The sequence below is a fragment of the Papilio polytes genome, unplaced genomic scaffold (assembly GCF_000836215.1).
Source record: "Papilio polytes unplaced genomic scaffold, Ppol_1.0 DF821289.1, whole genome shotgun sequence".
NCBI classification, from domain to species: domain Eukaryota; kingdom Metazoa; phylum Arthropoda; class Insecta; order Lepidoptera; family Papilionidae; genus Papilio; species Papilio polytes.
Genome location: NW_013527915.1, coordinates 3,876,320 through 3,878,452, shown reverse-complemented (window position 1 = coordinate 3,878,452; position 2,133 = coordinate 3,876,320). Strand labels below are relative to the sequence as shown.

Below are 2,133 nucleotides of genomic sequence, written 5' to 3'. Positions count from 1 at the left end.
TTTTTGAAGCCTCTATTGAATGTTGCGTTGGATGTGCTTGTTGATATTCAAATACTGTCAATTACAGCGTTGGATGTGATCCAGTTATTAAAGTGATTGACATTTTATCTTGTTTCATTACAGATTCCTGAGACATAGAAAAACAAGCCAAAGTGTTGTGACATGTCTATTGAATATTTATTTGAAATAATACAACTACTTTGTGTTACATAGCCAATTATTTACTAGAAAAAAATGAAAAGATATCTTTATTTCCTTTTAATTTATTGTTTAATGTCGACTTTTAATAGATTGTTCGGTATGCACGAAAGTTCCCTTCACTGTGATTACCCGGTAACTAAGAGCGATATTAATAATTATTACACAAATAATTGTCATACAAAAAATCAATAGATGGGCTACTTCACAGGGATGGAATATAACACGCGTTTTATTTTTGATATTCTCCCAATGTTTTTTGTATGTAAACATCTATTCCTCTAACCTTGAGTAAGAATACGCATGACATTGAAATAAATTTTAATTTGAGTTGCAATAATAGTGTTTGGGAAAGGAGTGCGCCATCTGTTATGCATAATGTAAAACTTCCCCTCGATGTTCATTTATCTCCCACTATAGAGACGGATCGTACCAAAAGATGGCAGTGTTCCAATAACCTTAATTTACCATGAAGTAAGATAAATATATCCCTACTTATAATCATTTAATATGCATAATTATTCTTGTTATTTGTAAAATAAATATACAAACTTTATCGCTAAAACTAAGGAAATTTGGAAAGCGGTATTTTGGATAATACCGTCATAATTTTGACCGTTGAATATTTAGTTGTTCACATTTTTTTCTGAACATCCTGTATATTTTATTCACCGCCCCTTTAGAAATTACTTAATTCTTTCCTTCAACAATTTGCATAATTATACAACAGCTTTCTTCATCTTGTAATTAAAACGCGAATATGTTATTTATTCGATTCTGTAAAAATAATTACTTCATTCTGTATTCTACTTTTGAATTAAACGTTTACGATTTACATTTTAAGATGGCAAATTTTATTAAAAAACTAAAATATAATTTAACGGAAAATTCACTCCAGAGTCTAATTTGGCTAATAGATCTTGTGCCAAATATTTTTGGATATTCGTATGTTAAAAATAAAGTTGGAGGTAATTTTTTTATGAATTATGTATTTTAACTTCAAATTTAAGCTTATTGTCGCGTTAATGGTCACTTAAACAGTACTTAACTGAAGACTACATGTGTCATGGTTGGTTCAAAGTTTGGTTAAGGGGCCACGCTTTGTTACAATAAAAAACTTCTATTTTCTTGTATAATTATGTTTGTTTTAAATTGTTACAGTTTCATTTTTAATTATCGTCCTAGTATTGTCGGTTTACATTCTTTTTATGGGTGCTGTGGTGTACCAGATACGTTATACAACAGGATACCTCGATAAAGTAAAGAGTTATCTGAACATACTAATGTTTACCATCATATGCAATTCCTGCAGATGGTTATGGTTTGAACGGTAAGAGTTAAACATTCCTTTGTCTATAGTAATATTAAAAAGATTTGTATTTTTGTATGTATTATTAGACAACTTATTTAATTGATACTGTCGCTTTTAACTCAGAGCAATACTTCTCGTCCAGACTTAGGATGCGCGCCAAATCTATCCAAACTTCTAGTGACATTGATAGCTGTCAGCTAGGGACGTGACGTTTATGCCGATAATCTAGAGTTGCGCCAATTCTATAGCACGGTACTAATTTTATTCCTAACAGTATTGATATAACTTAAAAACTACTGGACCGGTTTCGAAAATTCTTTCAAAATTAGAAAGCTATGTTATCAGTGAGTAACATAGGCTATATTTTTCTTTTATAATATTCAATGTTTCTCTTGAATTATGCTTAAATACAACGCATCTGTAGTTCCTCTGGTGTTCCATGTCCATGAGCGTCGTTGACCGTCTGTATTCCCGCAGCTCGTTTGCCCCCTTCTCTTATATAAGAAAAAACAATGTATACGAATTTCGTGCAGATATTTTACCTTAATCTAATGTTATCAATATTTTATCCTTTCAGAAAGGGGTTGAGAAAAGTTTTCGATCTTTTAAATAATATTAATGAC

General features: G+C 30.8%; 2 protein-coding genes across 2 annotated transcripts in view; both read left to right on the top strand.

The window, feature by feature from the left end:
• LOC106109124 (adenosine receptor A2b-like) overlaps positions 1 to 131 on the top strand; it is a 40,234-nt gene extending 40,103 nt beyond the window's left edge. The window contains exon 4 of the mRNA XM_013290527.1: positions 124 to 131. Coding sequence (XP_013145981.1) covers positions 124 to 131 — 8 coding nt within the window. The remainder of the gene's footprint in view (positions 1 to 123) is intronic.
• Positions 132 to 1,075: 944 nt separating this feature from the next.
• LOC106109123 (odorant receptor 67d-like) overlaps positions 1,076 to 2,133 on the top strand; it is a gene marked incomplete at its 5' end in the record, with an annotated part of 2,118 nt that continues 1,060 nt past the window's right edge. The window contains one exon of the mRNA XM_013290526.1: positions 1,076 to 1,143. Coding sequence (XP_013145980.1) covers positions 1,076 to 1,143 — 68 coding nt within the window. The remainder of the gene's footprint in view (positions 1,144 to 2,133) is intronic.